The sequence below is a fragment of the Microtus ochrogaster genome, linkage group LG4 (assembly GCF_000317375.1).
Source record: "Microtus ochrogaster isolate Prairie Vole_2 linkage group LG4, MicOch1.0, whole genome shotgun sequence".
Classification (NCBI taxonomy): domain Eukaryota; kingdom Metazoa; phylum Chordata; class Mammalia; order Rodentia; family Cricetidae; genus Microtus; species Microtus ochrogaster.
This window is the reverse complement of record NC_022030.1, coordinates 22260382-22286483: the sequence shown is the minus strand read 5'-3', so window position 1 is coordinate 22286483 and position 26102 is coordinate 22260382. Positions and strand designations below refer to the sequence as shown.

The following is a 26102-nucleotide window of genomic DNA, read 5'->3' as shown; positions in this document are numbered from 1 at the left end:
ACAGCTTGACCTGCAGAAGATTATTAGCGTTTCGGGTTCCTTCCCTGGGGTCTCCCTCGCTGCGACGGTCGGCAGGGTGGGGCTGGAGGCGTCGTTCGGGTCTGGAGTTCTAATTGGTAAGAACCGGGCGAAGTCCCGCCCCTGAGTGCAGGACGCAGCCTATCCCTGAGCGAGGATGGCAGCTACCGAGTAAGCACGTCGATTGGATGGTGGGCGGGCCCGGAGTTTCTTCGAGTATGCTCAGTGGTCCAAAACCTCCTGCGTCAGGAAGACGGGCGGAAGTGACTGGGGGGCGGGCGAGCATGAGGGTGTCGAGTCTGGAAATTGGAGGAGGCACTGTGGACGGTCAGGTTTTTGTGTGTGTGTGTGTGTGGGGGGGGTGGTGTCTGGGTCTGTTAGAGGTGAGTGTCCAAGGGCTGAAAATGGGAATCTAAGGGGGCTCAGAGTGTGGAATCCTAACACTCAGAGTCGGGGGGCTGAGAGGTTCTGCAGTCTGGCTCAGGTCCCGGGGTGCTGAAGTGAAGGAGCCACTCGGCAAGGGAAGTCAGAGAGGGTCCCGGGTGGGGAGATCAGAGGAGGCGGGGGGTTGACAAGTCTGAGAAAGCTCAGATTAGGGGAGCAGGGGTGTTTCGATCTGAAGGGGCTGAGGTGAGAGGAGGGTCCTTAGGCTCTGAGGTACCTATGCTTTCGGTTGCAGAGTTCTGGGGGCCCGTGTGGAGCTTTCGAGAAAGTCTTCATGTGTGGGCTCAGAGAATGTTCTCTGTGAGGCTTGGGAAGATCGTGTGTGGTTCGGGGGGCACGGGTGGACAGAGCCTTGAAGGAGTATGCTGACTGCTGATAGCGGGGCTGGGATTGGGGCGCACACTGGGTGACGTTTGGGAAACGGAGGACTCTGGTTTTAAAGGCTGAAGTATATAGGAAGTGTCAGAGTAGGGTCTGGCCTCTGCTGAAGTGGAAGGAAGGCTGGCACAGCTGAAATAGGAGGCTTGGGGACTTACGGGTGCGCCCCTCCCCACAGGATGGCACACAAGGAGTCGGTACCCATGGAAGAGCAGGACACCAGAGTCCCAGCCCTGGAGCCATTCAGGGTGGAGCAGGTTGGCAGGACTGGGGGTGTAGAGGAGGAATGTGGGGACAGAAAGGTGTAGGGTGGGGTGGAGTGACAGGCTGCCCCACTTCTCTTCAGAGGCTAGCCCCGCGCCCACCTCCAACCCCCAACTTCCTTGAACTGGAGTCTGGCCTTTCCCTCTCCAAAAGGAAAGGTTACTCAGTCATGATAGGTTCCTGTTGGGCAAAGGGCCTCATCCTAGGGCGGTGGTTCTGAACCTTCTTGACGCTGAGACCCTTTAGCACAGTTCCTCATGCTGTGGTGACTCCCAAACCATAAGATTATTTCATTGCCACTTCATGACTGTACTTTTGCTGTTGTTGTGAATCGTAATGTAAATAATCTGTGTTTTCCTGTGGTCTTTGGTGGTCACTGAGAAAGGGTCATTTGACTCCAAAGGTCATTTGACCCCCAAAGGGGTCAAGACCCCACAGGTTAAGAACAGTCATCCTACCAGGACAGGCTCCAAAACCACAGAGAAACCCTGTCTCGAAAAACCAAAAAAAAAAAAAGAAGAAAAAAAAAAAGAACAGTCATCCTAAGGGCAGTCTCTCCATTATAGGCACCGCCTCTAATCTACTATGTCCCCGACTTCATCTCTAAGGAAGAAGAGGAGTATTTGCTTCGACAGGTGACCCTTCTAGTCCATCTTTTCCCGTCTTGCCATATTCCTCCAACATTCAGTCCCCGTATGAATGCTTGCAACGCCAGAGAAAACCCTGGCGAGGAGAGTGTCTCAGCACCCTCATGCTTCCGTCCCTCTTTTAGCCATTGCTTGGTCTGTCCCAAAGAGCTTTCTGAGCCAGCTGTGACACATACTTGTAATCCCAGTAAGAGGGAAGCTGAGGCAGGAGAATCCCAAATTTTAGGACTTTGGTTTTCTTAGATTTTTTTTTGGGGGGGGGTGAGGTGAGGGTTTTCGAGACAGGATTTCTCTGTAGCTTTGGAGCCTGTCCTGGAACTAACTCTTGTAGACTAGGCTGGCCTTGAACTCACAGAGATCCACCTAGTTTTCTTAGATTTTTAAAGAACTTTTTCACACGTATGAGTGTTTTTTTCTGCATGTATGTATGTGTACTGCCTCTGCACGGTGCCCGAGAAGGCTAGAAGATGTATCAGATCCCCTGAAATTGGAGATACAGATGGTTGTGAGCCAGCAGGTGGGTGCTAGGAAATGAACCTGGGTCCTCTGCAAGAGCAGCCAGTGCTCTTAACCGCTGAGTCAGCTCTCCAGTCCTGTCTAGCGAGCTCTTGTTTGCAACAAAACAGCAAAGATAACAAAATAAACAAGAAAGAACTTTCCTTAGAGGCTTAGGAGAAAAGCAAATATATTCTTTGGAAGGAGGATGCATGCGTGCATGCAAGTGAGCACGTGTGTGTGTTCCTGCTGGGGAGGGGGTGTGGGATCTGGCTAGGCATGCACTGTACCATTGAGGCACACCTCCACCAGCCCAAGGATGCAGTTGTGAAACCCACATTCTCTATATTGAGGTAGCCCAGTCTCACCTCTAAAACAAGAGTGTTGTTGAGATCACATTCCTGACAGGAACAGCTTAGAGCAACCCTAGAGCTTTGGGAACAAGAAAGTTTCAGAGCTCATTCTCCCTAGTTGTGATCTCCCAAGTTGGGTGTGGTGGCACATGCCTATAATGCCAGCACTGGGAAGGTGGGTGTAGGAGAGTCAGGAATTCACAGTCACTCACCCTTCTCTGTAGGGATTTCAAGGCCAATCTGGGCTACAGAGACCCTATCCAAAGGAAAAAAAAAATCTGGGAACATAGCACACCAAGAGAAGAATCCCATTTCCGGCTGTGGGTACAGTCTGGATAGGACATCTGTTACCCCTTGATTGCCAAGGTCAAGGTAGCTGATTGGCTGGCTAGTCCCTGAGTTTCCCGTGTCTTTATGAGTATCCACCTCGGAGCTAAACTTTTTTTTTTTTTGGTTTTGTTGAGACAGGGTTTCTCTGTGTAACAGCTCACTTTGTAGACCAGGCTGGCCCTCAAACTCACAGAGATTCGCCTGCCTCTGCCTACCCCCTGAGTGCTGAGATTAAAAGTGTGCCACCATGCCCAGCTGAAGCTAAACTCTTGATAATGGAGGATCATTCTTCAGCAAGATTATATTAAAAAGCTGCTGTCCCCAACTGGAACCTCCAGACAAGCTCCAGAGAGCCTGTTTCTGCCCCCACTAGAAGGCCCCTGTGCCAGCGTTCATGGGAAGATCCTGAAAACCTATTCCCCCACCTCCTAGGTTTTCAATGCCCCAAAGCCAAAGTGGACCCAGCTGTCTGGAAGAAAGCTGCAGAATTGGGGTAAGTGTTCCTAGCTAAGGATGTGAGGAAGGGCTCAGTTCCAATGGTTTCAAAATGTGGAGCTATCTCCAAGCTCTCCAGGGGGCCCAGATCCAGGGCAATTCAGGGCTTGGTGGTGGCCTTGAGGGATTGGGGTTTACTGAGTGGTTGGGAGTAAGGGCCAAGTGCTTTGAAGAAAACTTCAGAAAGGTCAGTAGTGGTCTCCAAAATTCAGTGGGGAGGGATGCTTCCAACCACTGGAGTATCCCTAATGGGGACACCAGATGCCAAGGCTCCTTTGTACCTCTGCAGGTGGGCTCCCCCATCCCCGGGGGATGGTTCCTGAGCGCCTTCCTCCATGGCTTCAGCGCTATGTGGACAAAGTGTCCGACCTCAGCCTTTTTGGGGGTCTCCCAGCTAACCATGTCCTTGTGAACCAGTATCTGCCTGGGGAGGGCATCATGGTAACCACATACCCTCATCCCAGTTCCCTTGGTACCTACCTCCCCCAGATCTCCAAATCATCAAGAGGAAGGGTAACCCTTATGTTTGCCCCCCTCACTGAGCAGCTACACATCCTACCTAGGCACTTAACTCCTTATCCCAGCTTGGGAACCCCACTTTGATTTAATGCCCTGGCCATCCCTCGTGCCCCTTTCCTCCCCAGCCTCATGAAGATGGACCACTGTATTACCCAACCGTCAGCACCATCAGCCTGGGCTCCCACACTGTCCTTGATTTCTATGAACCTCGGCAGCCAGAGGATGATGTCCCCATAGAACAGGTGGGTCCTAAGATAACATCCCAAGCATTTGGGGCATTCCAACACCTGACATCCCATATACTCCAGGACAGTCTGATTCTACCTGTCTCCAGACGATTCCTGACGCCCAGACATGTTTCCCTGTCCCTGGCTGGGCATCCCTACTTTCTCCCAGAGAGCCAGCCCACCCGTACCCGACCAGTTGGCCTGTGTGACGCTCTAGATGCCACAATGTCCACAGATCCCTACTACTTCTCTGGGGTGTTCCATGACTGTGACACACCCACAAACCATTTGATCTCAACAGAGTGTTCCAGCAAACTCTTTAAAAATTATTCCTATTTATTTTTGAGACAAGGTTTCTGTAGTCCAGGATGGCCTCACAATTGCCATCTTCCTGACCCCCATCCTCCCAAGTGCTGGGGTTACAGGCATGTGCCCCCATGCTTGGCTCCAACATACTGTGTAGTACGTTCAGGGCACCTCAACATTGGTGTCTTGCTACTCTGGTCATATGCTCTGTGACCCCAAGACTTCCTCAATTCATTATCACATAGCTGTGTTGGGCACACCTAACACCCCAATCTCTCTCTGTCTTGTGGCCCTTAAGTCATGCATTCTTGATACCCCCGTGTTTGTAGAATCACCATGTAGGCCTGATATTTCCCAGCCCTCTCTGCGCACTACCCTCTTTTCACTCCTCCCACTCAGACAGGCCTCCTGCAATACCATTCCTGACTGAAGCCTCCCCTAGCTCTACATGCTCCCCCATGCTCTAGAACACCTTGGGCTACCAGGTCTTTAACATCCCAGTCCTGGCGTTGACCACGCCCTTTAACCTCTACCAGAGCCTGGCCCCAGCAGTGTACGCCCAGCTGACCTCTGCATGGATCTGTCCCAGTCTCTCGGATGCCAGCTGAAGTTCTCACAGTGTAGTGACCCTTGATGTCTTCAGCAGCAGCGTAGGCCCCGCCTCCTCCCCAGGGACTGGACCCACATAAACACAGGGCTTCCTTCCCCAATAGCCTTGTCCCCAGAACCTGTAGATTGCCACTCCTCAGCCACCAAAGCTTTCACCCACCCTGGGGGCTTGCTGACCCATGTCCCCTGAGCAACTGTTGACTCCTGCTGACTTTTCAAACTCGGGATATCTACTGACCATCAACCGGCTCCCGCAGCCCCGGCCGCCTCCACAGCCCATCACCTCACTGCTGGTGGAACCGCGCAGCCTGCTGGTGCTCCGGGGCACTGCTTACACTCACCTGCTCCACGGCATCGCAGCCACTCATGTGGATGAGCTGGATGCCGCTTCGCTGCCGCCCAATGCAGCTGCGTGCCAATCGGCGCTGCCCGGAGCCCATTTGGTGCGCGGCACCCGCGTCTCCCTGACCATTCGCCGCGTGCCCCGCGTGCTACGCGCCAGCCTCCTGCTGAGCAAGTGACTGCTCAAGTCCTGCCCGTTCTGTGGCCTTGGAACCCTAGGGTAGAGGTGGCCGTCCAGGGTTATTTATTTTCCCAGTAACTGTGGAAACCGTGGAGAGGACGCCGTTTCAAATAAACCGAAAATACCTTTTCTTGTTTTGGATTTTTTACTAGGTGGGAACAGACGCTGTGGTTTCCTTCCTCCCCTCCCCCTCTCCAGTACCGGGGATAGAACCCAGAGCTTCTTGGATGCTAGGCAAATGTTGTTTATATATAGCATATATAGTTTAGTACTGCACAGCTAATCTATAACCCTAGCAACAATTTCCTTTTTTTAGTTTTGAGACAGGCTCTCCACAAGTTGCCCAGGCTGGCTTTGAACATGAGATCCTCTAGCCTGAAATGACAGACAAGCTTGAGTTACCAGGTGCTTAGACAAAGGAATGTGCCCCTGTGGTCAGATACGTGGGTCCCTGAAGGTGACAGGATGCTGGGTTTGAGGGGATGGGTGGAGCTTTCTGTGTCAAAGGGATGGCTGCGGCCAGGGTGGGGGTGGGGTGGGGGTGTTATTTGGGAAGGTTAGGTTCTCCTGCTGGGGAGGAAGGAGTTAAGTGTCTCTGTACCTCAGCAGGGCATCAGGTTTCTTGGGTCCAGGTTCCTGCTGGAAGGGGTGGAGCCAGGCTGGCCCCTGGGCCTCTCAGTAGCCTCCAGCTTGGAAATATCCTGCTGAGGAAGAAGCACGGGGGCCTGGCCGAGAAGGAGTCGCTGACTGACGTCCTCACCTGACTGGCCCCCAGTCCACAGCGATGGCCCTGTCCCCAGCTCTTGGCCATGGACTCTCCTCAGAGCCCCTCAGTCAGCCCCAGGGTGCTCCTAGGGAGCTGGACGTTGCTGGATGGACCATCATGCCTGCAGAGGAGACAAACAGGTGGAGACTGGGGCTTGACATCTGGCTCCATGGGAGGGGACAGCGGAAAGGGCCATGTGCGACCACGATTGAGTAAGGGCGTGGAGGACACTGGGAATGGGGTTCGGGTGGAAAATGAGGTACAGTGGCTCACACGGGCCCCATCAGCATTCCTTATCTCTAGGTCAGAGCAGGCTCAGGCCTCCTTGGGCCCTCCTGAACGTGTCACAGGTGAACTGAAGGACACTGAGCCTGGCAGCAGCGCCCCAAGACTACCCCTGGCCTCTTCCCATGAGCATCAAGATGGGGGCAAGCACCGTGAGGTGAGCTGGCCACACCCTTTGGGCCAGTCCCACTTCCTCCGGTCCCTAGAATATGCCTCTTGCTCTAGAAACAAATAATTTGGAGGAGGTGTTGGGTGTCAGTGGGGGAAGGGACACTGTAAGGATATTTATTTGCCAATCAGTACAGAAGTACTGCAAATATTTTTTAAGTTTTGTGTATTTATTGTGTGTACATAAATGAGGGCAGGTGCACATGCCTGTGGAGCCCAGTGGGGCAATGTTGCTCAGACACTCTCCACCGTATTTTCTGAGACAGGGTCTCCCACTGATTTGGCTAGGTTGGCTGGCCAGTGAGCCACAGGGACCCGCCGGCCTCCACCTCTCCAGCACTGGCGGCGAACGGTGCCACACGCTCGGTTCTTTGTGTTCTGGGGATCCAAACTCGAGTCACCACAGAAAACACTATCCACTGAGCCAGCTTCCCCCACCTCCCTATTTGAGACAGGCTTTCACAGTGTAGCTCAGGCTGGCCTTGAACCTTCAGTTCTCTTGCCTGAGAGAGCTGGGGTTTTAAGTATGTATCTCCATTGCCAAGCTGGACATCTTAATTTAATTAATGGCCTTAGTACAGCCTCATTCTGCTCCATTACCCATCCCAGTTTAGACCCGTATGAAGAGGTTTCTTATAGGCTCGAGAGCCTGAAGATCTTGACTTAGTTGTCTCCAGCCTTGGGGTGAAAGGTGCCCAGTGGGAGCAGCCCCGGGTTGCTCTGGAGATGGGCAGTGCTCCAGAAAAGCGCCTACAGAGCAGCAGCTGGGATGGAAGAGGGTGTGTCGTGTTGGCCCACTGGCCCTGACTTGGCCCCTGGAATCCCTAGCATGCTGTCTCTGGCCTGGAAGTACTAGAAACTGAGCAGGACAGCCTCCATCTTTGTCTGTTGGGATTGAGCTTCCAGCTACAGGACTTGGAACAAGGCCTGGGATCATGGACACTGGCCCACAGCAGGATGGTCCAGCTGCAGGTGGGCAGGGGAAGGTTAGGATATGGGAGAGCAGGCAGAGTCCTAGGCACGGGTGCAAGCTTCCTGGGGTGGAATGTGGGGTTAGTACATATTCCGACTTCTGCATAAGGCATGGAGGAGGAGATAACCCCAGGTTTGGGTGGTCTGGAATCACTGTCAACATGTGAGAGTGTCTAACCGTCTGTCTCAGGCCCTGCAGGCAGAGCTACGAGGGGCAGCCGAGCGTGTGGATGCATTACTGGCATTTGGTGAGGGGTTGGCAGAGAGGAGTGAGCCCAGGGCCTGGGCATCTCTGGAGCGGGTCCTGAGGGCCCTTGGAACCCACCGAGATACCATCTTCCAACGACTCTGGCAGCTACAGGCCCAGCTGATCAGCTATAGCCTGGTAGGGTCTGCCCTGGTCGTCCCCAGCCCAGGCCCTAATCCCCCAACTCCCATGACATCTACCTTCTGCTCCAGGTGCTTGAGAAGGCCAACCTCCTGGACCAGGACTTGGAAGTTGAGGGAGACTCAGACGGGCCAACACCTGGTGGAATCTGGGGGCCCTGGGCTCCTAGTACCTACCCGACTCCTGCAGAGTTGGAATGGGACCCAGCAGGGGATGTTGGAGGTCTTGGGCCCTCAGGGAAAAAGATATCTCGGATACCAGGAGTTCCCTGTGAGCTGTGTGGCTACAGGGGACCCCAGGGCAGCGGACAGGGCCTTGAGGTGAGATTTGCCCCCTCAAAGGCCCCCCTACTTGGCTGGGCACCATAGGGCATTTCTGCACTTTTTAGTGTGGCTGCCTTTTGAGGAGGACTTGGTTCTGTCTCCCCCTCTAAGCCTCTCTGTCTCTCTTTTTTTAGACAATTCACATTATGCAGCACAGGCTGGCTTTGAACTCACAATCCTCATGTCTTAGTCTGTTAAGTGCTGGGATTATAGGCATGCACTGGCATGCCCACCTATCTGCGTCTACCATAAACGTCACCGTGATTCTCTTCTGCTCTGTTTCTCTTTCCTCTTAACCTTTGTCCTGTCGTTCTGCTCTTCCTGTGCTGCAGACACAATCCTGCTCCTCTGAGCACACCAGCCTCACTTCCACCTAAGCCCTGGATGCATGTCCAGCTCACCTCTCCATCTCAGTCCAGCCTCCTCGTGTGTCACCTCTCCAGAGAGCTGATGTGACCCATTATTTCCTGATACTCCTCACCGCAGCTTGATATGATCCATTCACTTGTTAATTCGGGTAGAATGTTCATCTCCCCAGGGGCCAGGATGTCGCCCATTTCCATCCTCACCACGTCTCCTAGAACTGTGCCTGGTGTGTAACAGACACTCATGAAATATTTGTTGAGTGAATGAATAAGTAGTTTCTCTCTTCTTGGTTTCTTGGGCTCCGGCCCTCTGATTTCCCCATGAGAGCTGTGTGTGCCCGCATAATTTCGTCTCCTTCCAGAGCCTTCTGAAACCATGCTTCCAGTCTTCCAAGAACCACGAGCCTTTCTCTTCCCACAGGACCTGCTCACGTTGGGGCTCGGCCACCGGAAACATTTAGCAGCTCACCATCGAAGGCGTCTCCGGAAGCCTCAGGTGAGCCAGGAGCAGTGGAGGATGCTAACGGCAAGTAAAAGAGATCCAGTCCATACTGACTGCCACACACGTCACGAATTCAGGACCTAAAATGTTATCAGGGCTCCATCTCTGTCTTTTGGCCTCCTCTCCATCCCCAGTCACTACAGTTTCTTCTCTCTGCTTTACCAACCTACCCTTATGACCCCTGAACTACTAGCAGTGGCCAAAGTCCCAGGCCTGACTTCACCTGGCCAGCTTGGGTCACAGGCTGCACCCTGGAACTAGTCAGAGTGCTCTGATTGGCCAGGTCTGAGTCACGTGTTCCATCCTGGAAGAGGGGAGAGTGGAAGTCAGTTTAGGCACCCACACACCCACACACCATCCCAGCAATGTTATCAGGAAAAGGGCAGTGGACACACAAAGGACAGGTATGGACAGACACTCACCACACTATAAATTCATGTGCAGTTCAAGAGTGCCAGGAAAGGAGAAATAAAGGTAGCCCTGTATGTCTAGAGTAGAGAGAGAATGTCCCCACGTAAGTGTCACTGCCATTCATTGTGCTGCTGGCTCCCATCTCCCTCAGGACAAGAAGAGACAAGCGTCTCCCAGTCCACCGGATGTGATGCTGGAGGTGGATCCCGGGTGAGAACGGGGCAGGGATGTGGGCAAGAGGGGTCATGGTTGCAGCCCACCCTTCTCAATAATCTGTCTCTTCTCAGGGTCCCGGATTCTGCTTCCAGGCGACCCCTGACGCTCTTCTTTCTCCTTCTCTTCTTCCTTCTGGTGGGTGCCACATTGTTGCTGCCCTTGTCAGGGGTCCCCTGCTCTTCTCATGCCCGACTGGCCAGGACGCCCTACCTGGTGCTCAGCTATGTCAATGGTCTCCCTCCAATCTGAGTCCATGGCCCAGACATGTGTATTAAATGGTTACTTTTCCAAAGATGGCTGAAAACATTGAGTGCTTTGAGAACTTGGAAACAGAGACAAGACAGCCTGGATATGTTTCGACGGCCTATTCTACACTCCTGTGTCTGAGGGTAGAACACAGGACTGAAGGATCCTACCTTAATTGAGGTTTCCCAGACTGTAATGCAAGATTAAAGCCCAAGTTGTTGGTTCCAGAGCTGACAAAAGGAAGAGTGGTAGGAGAAGGAGGATGCGGTCCAGGAAAGGGAGGAAGCTGGCAGCTGCTATCGGTACCCAGAGTACCGAATGGCTGGGGACCCTGGGAAACCGTATGGAGAACATTCAAACTTGTTCCAGGCTTCCGCACCTCCCCGGAGAGGTCTCTTCCTGGGAAGGCAGACTCCCTAATATGTCCTGTCTGCCTACCCTTCCATGAACATTCGTCTCTGGGGGCTGGGAGAAAAAGAATAGCGCAGATGGCACCTGCCACCGGAAGTTAGAGGCAGGTGCAAGGCTGAGGCAGGTGCTGTGGGTGAGCAGCCAACACCCATGCGGTCTCACATTCATTCTGGGGATGTGCCCACATTCTACAGAGGGGTGCAGGCTGAGTTATCACTAGCTCAGAATTGTGAAACACCCTCTTTTCTGGGAGATATTTTTCCCTGGTAGGGTCTTACCACACAGGCCAGGGCAGTTTTGAACCCCTAGTTTTCCTCAACCTCCAGAGGACTGGGATTATAGATGTGTGCCTTCAGACCTAGTTAATATTCCTGTTCTGTGTTCCTGGTAGGGTCTTACCACACAGGCCAGGGCAGTTTTGAACCCCTAGTTTTCCTCAACCTCCAGAGGGCTGGGATTATAGATGTGTGCCTTCAGACCTAGTTAATATTCCTGTTCTGTGTTGCTGGGAATGAAACCCAGGGCCTGGCACATGTCGGGCAGGTACTCCACCATTGAGCCACACCTCTAGTACAGACTCCTGAGGTCTTGAGGCTAGTTTAGTCTCAAGCCTAAGGTACAGGGGAAAAGGTGGGAACAGACAGAAACACAAGAACGAGGCAGAGTCCTGTGCTGGCCTCAGATGTACACTGAGCACAGCCCCTCCTCACTGTGCTGCCCAGATGTGCACTGAGCACAGCCCCTCCTCCCTGTTCTGTCCCAGATGTGCACTGAACACAGCCCCCCTCACTATGCTGGCTCCAGATGTGCACCGAGCACAGCCCTCTTTCCTGTGCTGCCCCAGATGTATACTGAGCACAGCCCCTCCTCCCTGTGCTGACCCCAGATGTGCACTGAGCACAGCCCCTCCTCCCTGTGCTACTCCAGATGTGCACTGAGCACAGTCCCTCCTCCCTGACTGGCCCCAGATGTGCACAGCTTCTCTCTGTGTAGATTTCCAAGCTGCACACAGAACATACACCACAGCCCAGCAGGACAGAAAATCTTAAGAAAATTGTCAAGAAAGTAAGCACACCTCACATTTATTTCCTTTCTACAAGAATCCTGAGGAAGACAAACAGGAGTAGGGATTGCCTCCTAGAACCGCCCAGGAGGGATTCTCCAAGAGCCTTGGGCTGATGAGCTCTGATGAGCTACTGTCCACGCTCTCTTACAATCCTGTGTTGGCACAATGCGTGGGACAACGTTTTTCCACTCCGGACTGCCAGTTTCTCATGGTTCCTGTGGGTATTTATTAAACGTGCTCGGTTAAAAGTCTGCTTTTCTCCGTGTTAGAAAGAGCAAAGGGCATGCCCTCAAGATTGCGGGGTGGGTGTGTTCTCAGAAGCCAAGAGAGGTGTCTAGGCTCCTCGTGGGGAGGAGGAAGTGCGTTTGTGCTCTCTTTGACTTTGGGTTAGTGCATCACAGCATACATGGTGCAGCCTACCGGTGCCCACAGCATGCCTGGAACCTTCTTGGTGAAGGAGTGTCGAATCTTTCACCATGCATCAAGAACATTCGGCTGTCTCTCAAGACATACTTTCCATCAGATGAGGTCTCGGTCTTCCCTAAACTGTCCGGAGGGACCATTCTCTGGGTCTGTCACCGTCCATCGGATCGCGTCTCCTGTGCTCCTGCGCCTTCACAAGGACTCTTTGGGCCATCGCTATCCTTCCGCGTGGTCCCTTGGGTTGCCGTGTCGCCGGGTTCCTCCGTCGGGCCCCGCGGGCGCACGAAGGTACCCATGGCCGTGGCGTGGCCGGAACGCAGCAGCTGTAGCTGGCGCCGTCCCCGGCGGTACAGATACTCGATACGCAGCACGTCGGAGCGCGGAAGGCTGGCGTGCTGCCGGAACTCGGCTCGCACCCGCGCCTCGGCGCCCGGTTTTCCCCGCCCGGCGCGCAGCAGCTCTCGGTACAGGCTCAGAACTTGCCTCTGCAGCCGGCTGGGCCGGCTCATGACCGCTGGGTCGCAGGCAGTCGCAGCAAGCCCGCCGGAAGCACCGCCCGGACACTAAAGGGCAGGGCAACGGCGGCGTCCGCCAGAAGTCCCGCCTCCTGTGTGCGGATGTTGCCGCATCCGATTGGTTGGTGCACCACTACGTCGAGGCGGTTTTAGTTGAGGGCGGAGAAGCTGGTGCACAGGTCGGCTCTAAGGGAATTGGTGTCCTTGAGCCAGACACAGTTCTGGAGAGTTGAGGGAAAGGGAAGAGAAAGGATCTGTGAACTTTTAGACTCTAGCTGAGGGTTGGAGGCGACAGTCAGTCCTGAGTCCAGAGGGGATGGAGAACGAAGGGTTCGAATCTGTGGGTCCCCAAAGGACACAAGGACAAACTTTTGTTTTGTTGTTGTTGTTTTAAAGATTTATTATTATTTTAGGGGCTGGAAAATGTATAAGCTGACGACATGACCTCTCCATAGTATGGCTAAGGGGAAGATTTTTGTCGTATATATGAAAGAGAGGACAGTCAGGGGCATTTAGTCGAGTCCAGAGCAGAGAGAGAAAGTAGCCTGGACCTGGCCAGGCTGTCTGGGAGAGATGGGGATAGAGAATAGAGAAAACACGGCGAGAGAATCAGGAGCAGAGCGGAGAGAACACGGAGAATAGCCGGGTTATAAGGAGACTGTGTAGCTGAAAGCTGGAGGGAGTTTGGGGTAGAGGAGAAGGGACCACTGAGCCATCTCTCCAGCCGAGAAGGGGAGAAGGGCCGGGATGCTAGCGTGGGCTTTGAAATGTGTAACAGGTGCTTGTGATGCTGAGGAAGCCTGCCGGCCAGCATGAACTTTGATTGGCTGGGAAGTGCCACAGGTAGCCATAGTCCCTTCTGCCAGATCTAAGGGAAGTGGCTCTTTGGTAGATGACAACCAGTTTCATAAGTTCCTGAGGAATGTTGGCTTTCGTCTAACTGGCAGAATTTGGGAAAAGGAATTTCCTGACAGACTGGAGCTGGCTATGGAGACTAGACTGGCCTGGGACTCCAAAGATCTGTGTGCCTCTGCCTTTCCAGTGCTGGGATTGTTCACAGCCACAGGAGCCTTGTAGTTGTGTGTGTGTGTGTGTGTGTGTGTGTGTGTGTGTGTGTGTTACTCTGGAAATGGAGTAGTTACAGATAGTAGTGAGCCAACATGTAGGTGTTGGGAATGGAACTTAGACCCTGTGAAAGAGCAGCCCGTGCTCTTAACCACTTAGCCATCTCTCCCTCATGTGTGTATGTGAACCCAAAGACAGGCTAGGGTCTTGGAGGCCAAAGGATAGGGTCAGAGCCCATAAAGCTGGGGCTGCAGGCCATTGTGAATCTTGTGGGTGTTGAGTGTAAGAAAAATTAGGCAGAGAGGCAGATAGACTTCATTTCAACAGGCTGAGACTGCTTTATTGGGACAGCAAGGAGCCCCAACATTTCCATGGGATGAAGGCTGAGTGCATTTAGCGGGGCTGGAGGACACGTGTATATATACATACACACATACATAGGAAATTACAGTGTTTTTTGTGGTTTGGGTGGGAGCAGGGTTGGTTTTAATACCAAGGCATATTGTTTCTGCAGGTGGAGCAGAGGTCAGGCTGGGGCTAAGCCATTCTTTATGGCTAAGGGCTATTGCCCAAACAGCCTGATTCAATTCTTCATGACCTGAGGCTATTACCCAATACTGAGACTTGAACTCAGGTCTTCTGGGAAAGCAGCAAGTCCTTTTACCCACTAAGCCATCTCTTCATTTTTCTCCCTTCGTTCTAAGGCATGGTCTTGCTGTGTAGCAACAATGGTAAAGACCTTACTAGCTGTTGGGCTGACCTGACAGCCTTCAGGCCTCCCAGGTTGTGAGGGGGTCATCCTAATTACACTGGGATGGTGGGAAGATAATGGACCCTGTCCCCTTGCCTCCCCTAGGAAAGGGAGTAAATGAGGGACCCTAGACGAGCCCAAAGCCCTCTGCCCAGGGCACTGCTGTGTTTCTGCTCATGTAGGTGAGCAAAGTCACTGGGTCCTAGTCCTCATTTCCATTTTATACATGTTCCTAAAAGAAGCTTTGGAGCACCACACCAACTCCAGTGTTGTCTGTGTGACATGACATATGTCATTATGCCGGACGGGAGCTATGTGTCCCATGGGACTAGGCTTCCTGGAGGTCAATGGCAGACGGCACGGTATTGGCCACCCTTGAGGCATAGACGGATTTCTCAACTAGCTGGCTATGCGGGATATGGGCTTTGCACAATCTCTTTTATAATAATGATATTCTATATATCTACAAGACAAGGATTATCGCTTCAGGAACAGCTCTGAGATAGGAAAGCACAGTATGGGACTGTATAAGACTACAGCAGAACCCTTGTCATACACAGGGTGTATGATGAACAAGGGAATAGATGGGTTAATGTTGATGGACAAAGACTGTTATATTATACTCTGAACTTTATGGATAGGCTTGCTAGATCCCAACCCCCATAGTGTCTGCTGCATAAGAAGGTACAAAAAAGTATATTTCAGCAGGTGCAGAGAACTGATTAGGTATATTTGGTCACTAGATGAAGTAAAGGGTTAGGAAGAGGAAGGGCCATGATAGCGATAATGAGACAGAAACTTTCTTTTTTTTTTAAACATTTTATTTATTTATTATGTATACAATATTCTGTCTGTGTGTATGTCTGCAGGCCAGAAGAGGGCACCAGACCTCATTACGGATGATTGTGAGCCACCATGTGGTTGCTGGGAATTGAACTCAGGACCTTTGGAAGAGCAGGCAATGCTCTTAACCACTGAGCCATCTCTCCAGCCCCCAGAGACAGAAACTTTCTATTCATAAGATGAAACCACTTGTCTGAGGTTTATGTTCTCAAGGACAAATTTCCTCTTCTAAGGATGCTTTATGTCTAACACCTGTTCCTGATAATATACTTTTGTTAAGTATCGCTGATGTGACTAAAAGCTTTCATACTGTGCCAACCAATGATACATGACCTTCTGATTTGTTCTTTGTTTGAATACTATATAATGAAAACATGAATTCAATAGAATCACAGCAGATTCCAACCACTCTCTTGTGTGTTCTGTCTGTCTGTCTGTCTGTCTGTCATTCGCCGAACCTTGTGCCTTCCTGTTACCAAGACCCTGCTTCTCTCACAGTCTGAGTGGCTCCCCTGAGCCGGTTCGTGGCATTGGAGTGTGTGTGTGTGTGCAGTGATCTGTCACATCTCTCTTTTATATGTCTTAATAATAACCTGTTTTGCTGGATGCTGGTAGCACACGCTTTTAATCCCAGCACTTGGGAGACAGACAGAGGCAGGCAGATCTCTGTAAGTTCAAGGCCAGCCTGGTACACAAGAGCTAGTTCCAGGACAGCTAGGGCTACACAGAGGAACCCTATCTCGAAAAATAAAATAAAAACTTGTTTTAAATTTTTCTACCTATATTGTTTACTGAACACTTACTTTATGACAGCACAACTCTATATACTTTAATAGATTTTTTTTTGAGACAGGGTTTCTCTGTGTAACAGCCCTAGCTGTCCTGGAACTTGCTTTGTAGACCAGGCTGACCTGAACTCACAGAGATCCACTTGCCTCTGCCTCCTAGTGCTGGGATTGAAGGTGTGCACCCCCACCCTGGGTATACTTTAATGTCTAATTCCGTGTTTTCTATTATTCATGCTGTAAATGGCCAGAGATGAACCTTGGGTGGTAGAGTTCTTGTCTCGTGTGTATGAAGCCCTGGGCTTGATCCTCTACATTGACTAAAACCAGTTGTGGTGATATACAACTGTTATTCCAGCTTGGATGCAGAGCAAGATTCTACTTAAAACCATCAAAAAAACTTCTGAGGTGGCCAGTGAGTCAGCTTGGTGGTGGAGTGGCTCTGCCAGGGCAGACGTGTCTTTCTTCTGACACGCTCCTCTTGCTGGGGCCATCTCTTTATTTTCAGGATCCTCTGGGTTTTAAATTCCTGTGCTTTTATTTTCCTGTGTACTCAAGGCCATAAAACCGGAAACAGACTATTCCCCTTGCCATGGCTCCACCCAGGGCTTTATGATCGTGGCCTCTCAATGTGTCTTTGGAGAGCTGACCCTGCTCTCTGTGGGGTTTCCTCAGTGATACTGGTAAATACAAAGATAGACAAAGACAGATACAAAGAGATACTTTCTCAAGGCTGGAGAGATGGCCCAGTGGTTAAGTGCACCCTCTGCTCTTTCAGAGGTCCTGAGTTCAATTCCCAGCAACCACATGGTGGCTTACAACCATCTGTAATGAGATCTGGTGCTCCCTTCTGGCCTGCAGACATACATGCAGGCAGAGCATTGTATACATAATAAATTTTTAAAAATTTAAAAAAGATAATTTCTCTCTGCTTCCATCTGTGGACAGATTCCCTGAAGACCTGCCCCATTGGCCAACCAATGTGATTGATTTAGAGATAAGAAAATGGCTTTGGAGCAATGAGGATCAACCCTGAGACTTTAGCTCAAACTAGAGAAATAAGTGCTGGCTCCCCACCAGGAGAGCCAAGCTCTAGGAACTTGGAGTGGTGCCTCCGCCTCTGCCCACAGACCCAACAGTGGTGTGAGAATTAAGATATAGTTTTCAAATATCCATCATTCATTTCTTCACTCGAATTACGATATTTGACTGTCCACCTGACTGCTTAGCTAAGGATGGATCTTCTATCTTCTTCGTAGCCAGATGATAGAGTTCTACAGTGTTGGCATCTGGGAAATACAAGGAAACAGTATGTGCCATTTCAGGGTTGTGTGCTTGAAAGAGGCCCAATCCCGTTGTCTGTCTCCCTGCCCCTTTCACAGTGCACGAATGTGGAAGTGGTGGGGATTCGGTTATGACACTGCCACTTGGGAGGCAGAGCCAGACACACATTAGGATGTTCTCAGCTGTTTTTCTCCTGACCCCAAGCAGGCATACAAGCTCCCGAACCCGAAGTGGGTAGCAGATCAGGCAGGTTAGCCCCTCATTGGATGCCAGATGTAGCTAGACATTTTCTCCATTCTGCTGGTTCCCCTGGATCAGTTTTTCTCTGCCTGCCTGTTCCCAAAGCTGCTTAGAAATAACCACTCTGAGGCTTATTATCAGTTATAATTGTTTGGCCAATGTTCTAGGCTTCTTATTGGCTAGTTCTAACTATTAAATTAACCCATTGCTATTAATCTGTATTGCCACGAGTCTATGACTTACCAGTGTGGCATGTTACTCCTTCAGCTGCTGCATGGCGTCTCCTTGACTCCACCTATTATCTATCTGTGTTCAGATTTTCTGCCTGGCTTTACTCTCCTCGGCCATTGCCCAAAACAGCTTTATTCACCATCCAATAAAAGCTACACCTATACAGAAGGATGTGGGATACCACATCATTAGAAAGCTCATTCAGGCATGATGGTACATGCCAGTAATCCCACCACTTGAGAGGTGAAGACAGGAAGATATAGGGAGTTCAAAGCCAGTCTGGGCTGTACAAGACCCTGTCTTGAGAGAAGAAGAAAGACTGGAGAGATGACTTAGTGACTATGAGCACTTTGAATAGGAATGGCTCCCGTAGGCACATAGATCTGAATGCTTGATCATCCAGAGTGGCACTATTAGGTGATGTGACCTTGTTGGAGTAGGTGTGGCCTTGTTGGAGGAAGTGTGTCACTGGGAATGGGTTTTGATATTTCAAATGCTTACGCCAGCCAGGTCCAGGGCTCACTCTCGCTTCCTGATGCCTGCTAATCCAGATGTAGAACTCTCAGCTCCTGCTTCAGCACCATGTCTGCCTGCATGCTGTCATGCTTCTATCGTGAAATAATGGACTATAAGCCAGCCTCAATTAAATGTTTTCCTTTATAAAAGAAAGCTTGCTGTGGTGATGGTGTCTCTTCACAGCAAGGAAACCTGAACTGAGACAGAAGTTCCTAGTGCCCATGTAGGGTGACTCACAACTGTGGTAACTCAAGATCCAGAGGATATGATGCCACCTTCTAGCCTCTGTGGGCACTGTCACACGTCACACACATGTGGATGTTTTGCCTGCATGTGTATCTGCACTAAATGTGTATGCAATGCCAGTGGAGGCCAGAAGAGGATATCAGGTCCCCTTGGAAGAGTTGTGGCTGGTTGTGAACCAGGATGTGGGGCAGGAAACCGAAATCCAGTCCCTCTGCAAGAGCATCAAAAGTATTCTTAACTACTGAGCCATCGTTCCAGCCCACCTAGAGTTAATGAGTGGATTTTTTTTTACATTTATTTGGCTGGTGATGCATGCATATCGTGGTGCCAGTGTGAAGGTTAAGTTAAGGACAACTGGGGAGTCTTTTCTCTCTACCACATGGGTCCTATGGATTGAACTCAGGCTGTACTTACCTGTCAACTTACCTGTCTCCGAATGGGTCTTGAATGACCAATTTCCTTCCACAGTATATGCTGGGTGATAATTCAAATACCAATTACTTCGTTTTCCCTTTTTCAGTGCTGGGGATGAAATCTAGGACTTCGTCCTGGTTAGGGTTACTATTGCTGTGATGAAGCACCACGACCAAAAGTAACTTGGGGAGGAAAGAGTCTACTTGGCTTATGTATCCTGAATCACAATCCATGGAGAGAAATCAAGGCAGTAGCTCAAACGGGTAGGAACCTGTAGGCAGGAGTTGATGCAGAGGCCATGGAGGGGTGCTGCTTACCAGTTTGTTCTCCATAGCTTGCTAGGCCTGCTCTCTTTTTCTCTCTTCCTTTGTTTGTTTGTGTGAGACTGGGTCTCACTATGTAGCTCTGGCTGTCCTGGAACACATTCTGTGGATCAGGCTGACCTTGCACTCAGAGATCTGCCTGCCTCTGCCTCTGCCTCTGCCTCCCTGAGTGCTGGGATTAAAGGTGTGCAGCAGTACACCTAGCTTCAGCCTGCTTTCTTACAGCACCCAGGACCACCAGCCCAGGGGCGGCACCACCCACAAAGAGTTAGGCCCTCCTCCATCAGCCACTATTGAGAAAATGCCCTACAAAGCTGGAGATAGTGGCACATGCCTTTAATCCCAGCGCTGGAGAGATAGGGGCAAGCAGACTGAAGGGAGTAGGCAAAAACACCTTGGCCTAAGTACTACCATTTTGACTTCAGACTCCATTTTACCTGTAGGGTGAAATAAAGTCCAGGTTCCCAAAACTGGAGGAGCTGAGAACTTTCCAATGGCTGACTAACCTCCTCCCTAGACTATAGATATAGTCATCATGTATCTTTTTTTTTTTTTTGGTTTTTCGAGACAGGGTTTCTCTGTGGTTTTTGGAGCCTGTCCTGGAACTAGCTCTGTAGACCAGGCTGGTCTCGAACTCACAGAGATCTGCCTGCCTCTGTCTCCCGAGTGCTGGGATTAAAGGCGTGCGCCACCACCGCCTGGCCATCATGTATCTTTAGTTCTCTGAAACATCATGGCTGTTCCTAACTACAGAAGGAACAAATGGATCTGATTGGTTGGACTGATCATTGACAATGTTGGAAAGTTCAAGGAAGCCCCCAATCTCTAAATCCTGATCTGTGAAAATTGTAACTTAACTTGGCAACAAATGTTTGAGGATTGTTATGCTCATAAACCTCACTTCTGCCCCTGCTTGGGGCTGTCAGGAGAAATAAGGCCCTCGAGGCCTTGTCCTTGCAGCTCTGATCCATCAGTGATCCGCTTATGTGGTCAATTATTAAAGTCTTTGGAACCCGTAAGTGTTGTCTCTGTTCTTCCTCGCGCATAATGGGCTAGGTGTAATGTAACACATGGATCTCTGAGTTCGAGGACAGCCTGGCCTACATAGTGAGTTCCAGGATAGTTAGACATACATAGTGAGACCCTTTCTTGAACCACCCTCCTGGAAGGAAGGAAAGAAGGAAGGAAGGAAGGAAGGAAGGAAGGAAGGAAGGAAGGAAGGAAGGCAGGCAACATGAACAGGGAGTTGTGTCTGCCTTCGTCCGCCTCTCACCCCAGTCCCGGCGGCTGTAGCCAGGTTCGGGGTACCAGACTGCACCCAGTGGACATCCACGCACACAGCAGTAGCCACGCCTAGTTGCAGTCACAGACACAGGTGGCACCATTCAGCATCAAGCCTTTGTCACACACACATTTGTGACACTCATAGCAGTAACCGCTGCCTGCACTGTGCCCAGCACAGCTTTTGCTGTGCACTCTGATGGTCTTGGGAGAACAGACTGCATGTCTTGACTGGCAGAACCAGTGCAGAAGCCATTTCAAGGCAGGGGTGGGCTGCGGCGGCACTAGTGTCACCGAATCCAGGCTGACTGAGGTGGAGAGACGCAGGGGACACAGACGGCACGGGGGAGAGAACGGAGTTCCCAGGAAGGGAACTTATGGGTGGATAAGGAAGTGGAGACAGGCTGTGGGAGAGAGCAGCCCAGAGTAACAGGGAAAGAACTAGGACACAGGAAGCAGGGTCCCTCAAACCTAGTCATGCCACACATGGGATATCGTCTCCCAGGTCAGCAAGAAGCTGAAGTCCATGTCTGCACAGAGCTGGCAGGACCAGAGGTAGCCGCCTAGAGAGAAAGTCGTTCCGTGGTTCCGGGGTCATGCCCACCCATGCAGCGGGCATAGATTATCAAGCTGTCGGGGGAGTCACCTGGCAGAATCGGAGAGGCCAGTGAAGGAGGCATTAGAAAACCAGGGCTCTGGAATCCATCAAAGTCATGCTATGCCATGTTCCTGGTGCCTTTCACTTCTGTGATCAGTAAAGAAGAATCTCACAAGTTTGCGTCAGCCTGGTTGGGAAACTACTTGTAAAGCTGAGGTGGGAAGGTCAAAACTTCTATACTATCCTGGGCTACACAGCTAGATCAAGACCAGCCTGGTCTACATAATGAATTCAGGGTCAGTGAGTCCCTGTCTCAAAACAGCAACTCCAAAATGGGTGGTGGCCTAATTTGGTGGTAGAACACTTAGCTAGCATGCACACAGCCTGGGCTCAGTCTCCAGCGTTATGGGAAAGAAGAAGAGGGGAGAGAGAGAGAGAGGGAGAGAGAGAGAGAGACACTAAAATTAAAGCTGGGTGCAGTGAGGTGTGCAGTAATTGCTCCTGAGCCCAGGGCAAGAGATTGGAGTTTGAGGACAGCCTGGACAACACAGTGAAAACCAATATTAATTGGAAAAAGGAAAAAAAAAACAAACCTAGGAGACATTAGAGGTTGGTAAATGGAGACAGTCATTAGGGATCATAAAATGATTCAGTGGGAAGTTGGCCAGAGGCACCGTGGAAGTCATAAAGGATTCCGTTTGGGGATCAGTAGCGGACTAATTGGATGGTCTGACCTACTGAGAGGTCAGTGGAAGTTAAATGAGGAGTAACAACAGAACAGTGTGTGTGGGGGCGGGGGTAAGTGGGGAGCAATGGGAGGTCCAAGAAGATGTCAGGACCAAGGTAAGTGAGTGGCTTTGGTTAGGAACCGGATGGTGGGGTCCGAAGGCGAGCAAGTGATCAAATGCAGTGGGCAGGAAAGATGGGGCACAGACAGTTCTAGGCCTACAGTAGCTAGGGCCCACCTGCGGGGGCGTGAGTCTGTCATTGGGGAATTCAAAGCCCAATACAGTGATGCCTGCCTGTACTCTGCAGTGAGAGGTGGAGGCAGGAAGATCATGAGTTCAAGACAATCCTCAGCTATACAGCGAGTTCAAGTCTAGCTTGAAATGCAGAAGAATGTTTGAGAAAGCGAAAGAAAAACTTAAGTGGAGAGCCAGTGGGGGAGGGTTCCACAAACAAGCCTATGGGAAGGTGTCAGCCATTGCAGGAGACATCTTTAGTTACTAAGTTAAGGAGTCCTAAGATGGAGCCAGGGTTCTAGAAAACCAAGAAATCTTTTTTTTTAAATATTTATTTATTTATTATGTATACAATATTCTGTCTGTATGCCTGAAGGCCAAAAGAGGGCTCCAGACCTTTTTACAGATGGTTGTGAGCCACCATGTGGTTGCTGGGAATTGAACTCAGGACCTTTGGAAGAGCAGGCAATGCTCTTAACCACTGAGCCATCTCTCCAGCCCCAAGAAATCTTATCTATGTTAGCATGGCAGCTCACATGCAAAAGGAGGTCGAGGCCAGCCTGGGCTACACTGTGAGTCTACACTAGCATGACTATATGAGTCGCTGTTCTATTGTAGTGAGGAGACACCACAATCAAGGCAACTCTAAGAAAAAAAGCATTTAATTGGAGGCTTCCTTGAAGTTTCAGAGAGGGGTTAGTCCATAGTAATCATGATGGGGAGCATGGTGGCAGGAATGACCCGGACTGGGCAGTAGCTGAGACTCACGTGATCTTCTAGTTGTGGGCAAAGAGAACAAGCCTGGGCCTGGTGTGGGCTTTTGAACCCGGAAAGCCCATCCCTAGTCCTCCCCGAACTCAGGACTGACTGACTGTCTCCTCCAACTCTCAGTTGGAGTCTAATAACTTAGGCCCTTCCCCTTCCCTCAATCCAAGTTCACACATCTCCAGAACTGTAGTCAGCTCATAGGAGGCACCTCCTCCAACAAGGCCACGCCTCCTAGTCCTTCCCAAACAGTTCCACTAACTGGCGACCAAGCACTCAAACACATGAGCCTGTGAGGGGCCAGACTCATTCAAACAGCCACACTTGGCTATCGAGCCTGACCCCAAACAAGAAAAACAGCAACAACAAAAGCAGGTCCAGCCACCCATCCCAAAACCCAAAGGGAAAAAAAAAAAACTCAAAGGGACCTTTTTTTTCCTTTTCTTTTTCTAAAAGATTTTTTTAATTTATACAGTGTTCTGCCTGCATGCCAGAAGATGGCACCAGATCTCATTACAGATGGCTGTGAGCCACCATGTGGTTGCTAGGAAATGAACTCACAACCTCTGGAAGAGCAGCCAGTGCTCTAAAGCTCCCTCTGAGCCATCTCTGCAGCCTTTCTTTCCTTTTCTTTTCTTTTCTTTTCTTTTCTTTTCTTTTCTTTTCTTTTCTTTTCTTTTCTTTTCTTAAGACAAGGCCTCATTACGTGACCTCAGCTGGCTAGGAGTTCACTGTGTAGAACAGGTTACCTTCACTGCCCGGAGCCTAAGAAGGCCAGAAAAGGGTGTTGGATCCCATAAAACTGGAGTCACAGACAGTTGTGAGGTGTAGGAATAAAATTAGAGTAACTCCACTTTGTCAAACACCATCTTACAGAAAGCCAGTGACAGGAGAGTCACCTTTCCCCCAGTTCAGCTCAGCTCCTGGAAAACCCACAAACTGTGCCCGGGTAGAGGCCCTGAGCCGCACCTTGGGCCTGGACCAGCCAGCTTGCTTAGGCAACCTGACTGTTCCTGACGAGCTTTTAGATGTCTTATCCTGCCGGTAGTGCTTTCCTTTATAAACCCTGCTCCCTGGACACCCGGGGCTACTTCTGACTCCCACCGCGTCTGTAGTCCAGGCTTTCCTCAAGCTTGCTATGTATCTGAGTCTGAGGCTGGTCTTGAACTCCTCGATCCTCTTAGCACCACCTTGAAAGGGGAGGGATTGCAGACACCACTATCACAAATTGTGGCAATTTGCCTGTTCTGCCTCTTGAGGCAGCCCCCACAACAGTCCAGTCTTCGCTACGCTTTGAGGTTCAGCAGGAAAGTGAACAACAAGGGCTATCAGAGGAAAAGGGGTCTGCGGGGACCTGTCTGCGAGTCTGTGCTATAGGGATGTTTTATTGTGATTTCTGGAAGAAAAGTGAGGCAGAGAAGCGGACAGACTGGTCTCAGCAGACTGAGACCATTATTGGAACAGCGCAGGACCCCAACCCTCTGTGGATGAAGTTGGGTGCATTTAGAGGGACTGGGGACAGGTCTATATGCCTAGGTGGCTACCAGGAAGTTACAGGATCTTTTTTTGTGGTTTGACTGGGAGCAGAGTGGGCTGTTTTCAGTACCCCGACAGTTTCTGCACATAGAGCAGAAGGTCAGGCTAGGGCCAGGCAATTCTTAATGGCTCAGGGCTATTGTCCAGCACAGCCGGATTCAATTCTTCACGACCAGAGGCCAATACCCACCAGTTTTCCTGTGTAGTAACCCCTTTCATTCTCCAGTCGTCTGACAAAACTCTGAGCCTCAAATCCAAGGCCCAGTCCTTCATAAGATATCCCACGGAGCCACACCTGCAACCCTGATCTTTTCACTTTATTAAAAAAATGATATCCTGGACATTAAACACAGGACCTTGCACATGCTAGGCAATAGCCCTTTAATTCTTTTTTCGATATGATCTTGCTATAGAGCCCAAGCTGGCCTGGAGTTTCTGATCCTCCTGTCTCGGTTTCCGGAGCGATGGGATAATCGTGCACCATCACGCATCAGGGTTCTATTTTCAGCTTGTGGACCAAGGTAACACCAGACAACCAGATTCTAGGCAGGGATGTCCAAAGGCTCCACGGTTGGCCAATCAGATTAGGCCTTCCCAAATGGCCAGCCAAGCGTTTGGGAGGAGCCAATAGGAAGAGGATTATCGGACTTTGACGCTGGGAGGATTGTCTAAGAAGATGCTGAAGCCTTCGCTGCTGCCACTAGGGGGAGACTCTCCTCCGAGGTGAAGCTAACAGGCAGGAAAGGAAGGAGAGAGAGAGAGAGAGAGAGAGAGAGAGAGAGAGAGAGAGAGAGAGAGAGGTCTGAGACACCAAGGGAGGTGAGTTTCTCCTAGAAGTAGTGTAGAGTTCTAGATCTACAGAAGCCGGAAGAAAAGAATACGCCCCGGACTCCAGTCCTTGGAGTTATGTCTGCTTCCAGAGCCTTTTGACTTTGTAGTTTCTATTGGAACCATGATGCTGCCATGAATAGCTTGCTTAGAGGGCTGAGGCGCTGGCCTGGCGGTGCATGGGGTGGAGGCTGCCTCACATCTTGGGCATGTCGTGCACGTGCACACATACACACACGCACATACATGCACGCACACACGCCAATTGCACGACTCCACCTCCAACAAAGCTGGTTGACTGGGGCAGGGTTGGACAGAAAGTGTGTATGGGAGGTCATCACTCTGTATACAAGGACAAATCAGGATCTGTTTAGACTCATTTCAGCCTAGCCACAGAACAGGCCTGGAGAGGGAGCAGAAAATGCTGCCCACCCCACTAATAAAGATAAGTGGGGATGGCTGGATGGCTCGGCTGGTTGTCCTTTGACCCTCACGTTCATTCACGGTGTGGTGTTGTTGCCTGTACTCATACACATGAATGCACTCACACGCAAACACACACACACACACACACACACACACACACACACACCACACACACACCTGGGATGTGAGCCTGAAGTTTCTGACTCAGGATTCCTAGGGCAGGGCAAAAGCTTGCTTCTGCCTCCCTCCGCCATGTATGGTCTCATGCCCTGCCATGGAGCTGCAAACTCACCGTTAATTCTGACATTTCTGGTTTGGTTTGGTTTTTTTTTTTTTTTTTTTT

The 26102-nt window shown here is 50.8% G+C and overlaps 4 protein-coding genes across 7 annotated transcripts in view; 3 read left to right on the top strand and 1 right to left on the bottom strand.

Annotated features, from left to right (window-relative positions):
* LOC113457658 (zinc finger protein 420-like) overlaps positions 1-26102 on the top strand; it is a 1205902-nt gene that overhangs the window by 134652 nt on the left and 1045148 nt on the right. The gene's annotated exons all lie outside the window — the stretch shown is intronic.
* Positions 284-5738, top strand: Alkbh6 (alkB homolog 6). Of its 2 annotated transcripts, XM_005361257.2 has the most exons (7): positions 284-345; positions 1019-1097; positions 1671-1739; positions 3362-3422; positions 3714-3865; positions 4069-4185; positions 5343-5738. In XM_005361257.2, exons 2-7 carry the CDS (start codon positions 1020-1022, stop codon positions 5604-5606), a joined length of 741 nt encoding a protein of 246 aa, XP_005361314.1. In that variant the 5' UTR covers positions 284-345; position 1019; the 3' UTR covers positions 5607-5738. The 2 variants fall into 2 exon arrangements, with proteins under 2 accessions (XP_005361314.1, XP_013207020.1); XM_013351566.2 differs by lacking the exon at positions 1671-1739.
* On the top strand, positions 6326-10274 carry Syne4 (spectrin repeat containing nuclear envelope family member 4). 3 transcript variants are annotated; one of them, XM_005361256.2, is made up of 8 exons: positions 6326-6514; positions 6678-6816; positions 7656-7799; positions 7990-8184; positions 8259-8507; positions 9297-9371; positions 9940-9998; positions 10076-10274. In XM_005361256.2, exons 1-8 carry the CDS (start codon positions 6393-6395, stop codon positions 10251-10253), a joined length of 1161 nt encoding a protein of 386 aa, XP_005361313.1. In that variant the 5' UTR covers positions 6326-6392; the 3' UTR covers positions 10254-10274. The 3 variants fall into 3 exon arrangements, with proteins under 3 accessions (XP_005361313.1, XP_026642094.1, XP_013207017.1); XM_026786293.1 differs by lacking the exon at positions 7656-7799; XM_013351563.2 differs by lacking the exon at positions 8259-8507 and having other exon boundaries at positions 10076-10262.
* Sdhaf1 (succinate dehydrogenase complex assembly factor 1) lies at positions 11728-12713 on the bottom strand. Its single transcript, XM_005361255.2, has one exon. The coding sequence runs from the start codon at positions 12657-12659 to the stop codon at positions 12303-12305; it is 357 nt and encodes a 118-aa protein (XP_005361312.1). The 5' UTR covers positions 12660-12713; the 3' UTR covers positions 11728-12302.

What these genes read in the sequence shown, in the direction of transcription:
- Alkbh6 (XM_005361257.2), top strand. Translation starts at nt 1,020, where the DNA reads ATGGCACACAAGGAGTCGGTACCCATGGAAGAGCAGGACACCAGAGTC. An exon ending in AGCCATTCAGGGTGGAGCAG is followed by an intron (nt 1,098 to 1,670) that starts GTTGGCAGGACT and finishes TCTCCATTATAG; the next exon opens with GCACCGCCTCTAATCTACTA. An exon ending in ATGATGTCCCCATAGAACAG is followed by an intron (nt 4,186 to 5,342) that starts GTGGGTCCTAAG and finishes CGGCTCCCGCAG; the next exon opens with CCCCGGCCGCCTCCACAGCC.
- Syne4 (XM_005361256.2), top strand. Translation starts at nt 6,393, where the DNA reads ATGGCCCTGTCCCCAGCTCTTGGCCATGGACTCTCCTCAGAGCCCCTC. An exon ending in GCAGGATGGTCCAGCTGCAG is followed by an intron (nt 7,800 to 7,989) that starts GTGGGCAGGGGA and finishes CGTCTGTCTCAG; the next exon opens with GCCCTGCAGGCAGAGCTACG. An exon ending in GCAGCGGACAGGGCCTTGAG is followed by an intron (nt 8,508 to 9,296) that starts GTGAGATTTGCC and finishes CTCTTCCCACAG; the next exon opens with GACCTGCTCACGTTGGGGCT.
- Sdhaf1 (XM_005361255.2), bottom strand. Translation starts at nt 12,659, where the DNA reads ATGAGCCGGCCCAGCCGGCTGCAGAGGCAAGTTCTGAGCCTGTACCGA.